Source organism: Penaeus monodon, chromosome 18 (assembly GCF_015228065.2).
Source record: "Penaeus monodon isolate SGIC_2016 chromosome 18, NSTDA_Pmon_1, whole genome shotgun sequence".
In the NCBI taxonomy this organism is placed as follows: Eukaryota; Metazoa; Arthropoda; class Malacostraca; order Decapoda; family Penaeidae; genus Penaeus; species Penaeus monodon.
In genome coordinates this window covers 12,778,253-12,780,752 of record NC_051403.1, presented here as the reverse complement: position 1 = coordinate 12,780,752, position 2,500 = coordinate 12,778,253, and the positions used below count along the sequence as shown (strand labels likewise).

General features: G+C 48.0%; 1 protein-coding gene across 2 annotated transcripts in view; it reads right to left on the bottom strand.

Moving 5' to 3' along the window:
* Window positions 1-158: 158 nt before the first annotated feature.
* LOC119584267 (transcriptional regulator ERG homolog) overlaps window positions 159-2,500 on the bottom strand; it is a 42,745-nt gene continuing 40,403 nt past the window's right edge. For both annotated transcript variants that reach the window (XM_037932794.1, XM_037932795.1), the window contains exons 6-7: window positions 2,488-2,500; window positions 159-2,309 (exon numbers count right to left, since the gene is read on the bottom strand). The exon at window positions 2,488-2,500 is cut by the window's right edge and continues 196 nt beyond it. In XM_037932794.1, the coding sequence (XP_037788722.1) occupies window positions 2,161-2,309; window positions 2,488-2,500 (162 nt within the window). In that variant the 3' untranslated portion in view covers window positions 159-2,160. The remainder of the gene's footprint in view (window positions 2,310-2,487) is intronic.

Sequence of the window (2,500 nt, the reverse complement as noted above, 5' to 3'; positions counted from 1 at the left end):
GTCCTTATGTTTTTATGGAACGAGATTGCTTAATTAATCACTCAAATGATTATACATTACCTTCCCCTCAACCCAGGAGGTTTGGCATTCTACATTTTCTTAGTCAGAAATAAATGAAAGGGAAAGCCAACTTAGAGAAAGGAAAACAAAAGACAGTATTTGGATATGTACATTTTATTTCGTTTTATGTAAACATTCATTTCAACACAACAAGGGCATGAACACCATGGAAATGAGAATTTATTATGTATGAATAAATCATTAGCGATATCCAGCACACTCTATGGGGAACACTGACAGGCGAAACTACCTACATAAAATAAGAGGTTTGTACATTATAAACGTCGGCATCTCCAGGGAAAGGACTTTGACATCCCTTGTTCGGAAAATCTCTGGTTTAATATGAAAATATGACATCTTTGGAAATGGATCCTTTGGCTAGTATCGACAAACAAGTTTCCAGGTTAGGATCACAGCTGAACAGTCCCGTATTCTCGCTTCGCTGCAGTTTGCTGAGATTTGACGTGAAAGATCACCTAAAAATATAGAAGACTTGTGACTTGAGAATGTGGACTGTTGAGGTGTTCTCTTAAGCATCTACATAAAAGTAGGATATAAATAGGGGTTCAGAGTCAGGATTTTCGTGTGAAGTTTATGTGCCAGTTTATATGATTTCCGGTATGTTTTCTTCTGAACAGAATTCCTATTTTCTTCTCTTTAATTCTTCAGATTTACAGAAAAGGTTTCACAGACTAGAAAAACAATATTCAAGGGACGATTTACAGGAGGTTAGGTACAGCACATCCGAGTCAGGTCTCGAATGTGGCGGCGTGACGTCACAGGTACAGTGTAAACAAAGCCGACAATGGTATAATTCATCACAATAACGGGGTCCGAACTTCTACACCTAGTCATTATCAATCCATTATTTACACATATTTACAACTTGCTCGAGGGGGCACCCGGAGAAAGCTCCCCCTTTAAGTACTGGAAGATTAAAAAACATTTCTAAGATACTGGGCTCGACTCTTCCTCTCGCAGCCGACAGGAGTCGGGCGGCGGCGACGAGGCTCTCTGAATTCGGGCGGCGCGGAGACCCGTCGGCCCGGCTGGCTCGTCCACGTGGACCCGGGTTCTGGCCAGCCTTTCCGCGGCGGCCGGGGCCTGGCGGGGACCTGCGAGCGCTCTATGTACAGTCGTTCTTTCGCTCGAAGACTTCGCGCTTCGGCTCCCGGCCCCGGCGAAGGCCCGCGTGAGCGTGGCGCAGGAGTGCCGCCACGATAAGATCATCGGTCGGGTCACACACACCATGACGTCATTCCTCTCTGCGAGGGCGTCCGGCAGGCGGCCGGAGGGCCCGGAGAGGTCTCATCGAGCCGCAACAGTTCCTGCTGTCGGCACCTGACCAATTCACATGAAATGGCTGATGGGCCAACATACACCAAGGGTAACTGGACTAGATCACGACTACATATACAATGGATATCACTTATGAAGTGGGATGATATTTGCCCACGTTAGACTAGAGGGCGGGACTAGACGAGTAAAACTGGCACGGAGCTGCAGCTAAGCTTACTTCCCACAGGATCCCATAGGAGTCATCACAGCAGCCCCGTGGAATGTAATTCTTTGGTTCTGTTTCTGGCCTCGCGTGAGTCTGTTCCTGTTTCACTCTTGGAGGTCTGCCGTGCCACCGTCAGGGCCCCGAGCCAGCTCCTCTGGTCGCGGGCGGCTCGGGTGATATGCGCAAGGCGACCCTCTGGCTCTCGCCCTTCCGTGGCGGAGGGCGGCTTTCCGCACCGCAGTGGGAACACCTGCCCGCGCTCCCTGCCGACAGGACGCCACGAACCAAGAAGGGACTTGCACGGCAACGGCACCACTCACTATGCATGACGCTGGTGTCTTGTCATATATAGAAATATTTAGTCTTTGGACATTTACATTTTTAATGTTGTTGCATTACTTTAGCATGTTCGTCTCCACAAGTTCTTATTCATCAGTGAAACTTACATATAATCTAACACTTTAAGATTTTGTTCACTGATGGATTTTTTTTCACTGATCCTCCAAACTGGTTACCTGCTGAAAGGTGGAGGACCAATCAGGAAGCGAGACGGAGTCACGTGACTGTTGCGTGCACCAATTGGAGAAGAGAGACTGTCATGCGTAATGCGGATAGGCTGAAGAGATGTGTGACGTCATGTGGGATGGATGATGCGTCATGGAATGTCCCGAAGCAGCAGCGATGTTGGAGTAGAGGTTCGCGCCGGGGTTGGTCCAGTACGACGTCGGCGAAGGGAATATGCTCGCTGGGGAGGACAAGGAACTTGGGTCAGTAACACGAAAGCGTTCACAGAAAGGCCTAAACGATAACGCAAGCGAATAACCACCATCTTTAATGCACCATTTTCACCATGACAAGGGAAAGCAACATACCCAAAACTTTCACAAACTAAGAACTCAAAAAAAAAAGAAAGAGCAACTAACCTGTGGAGGAGGG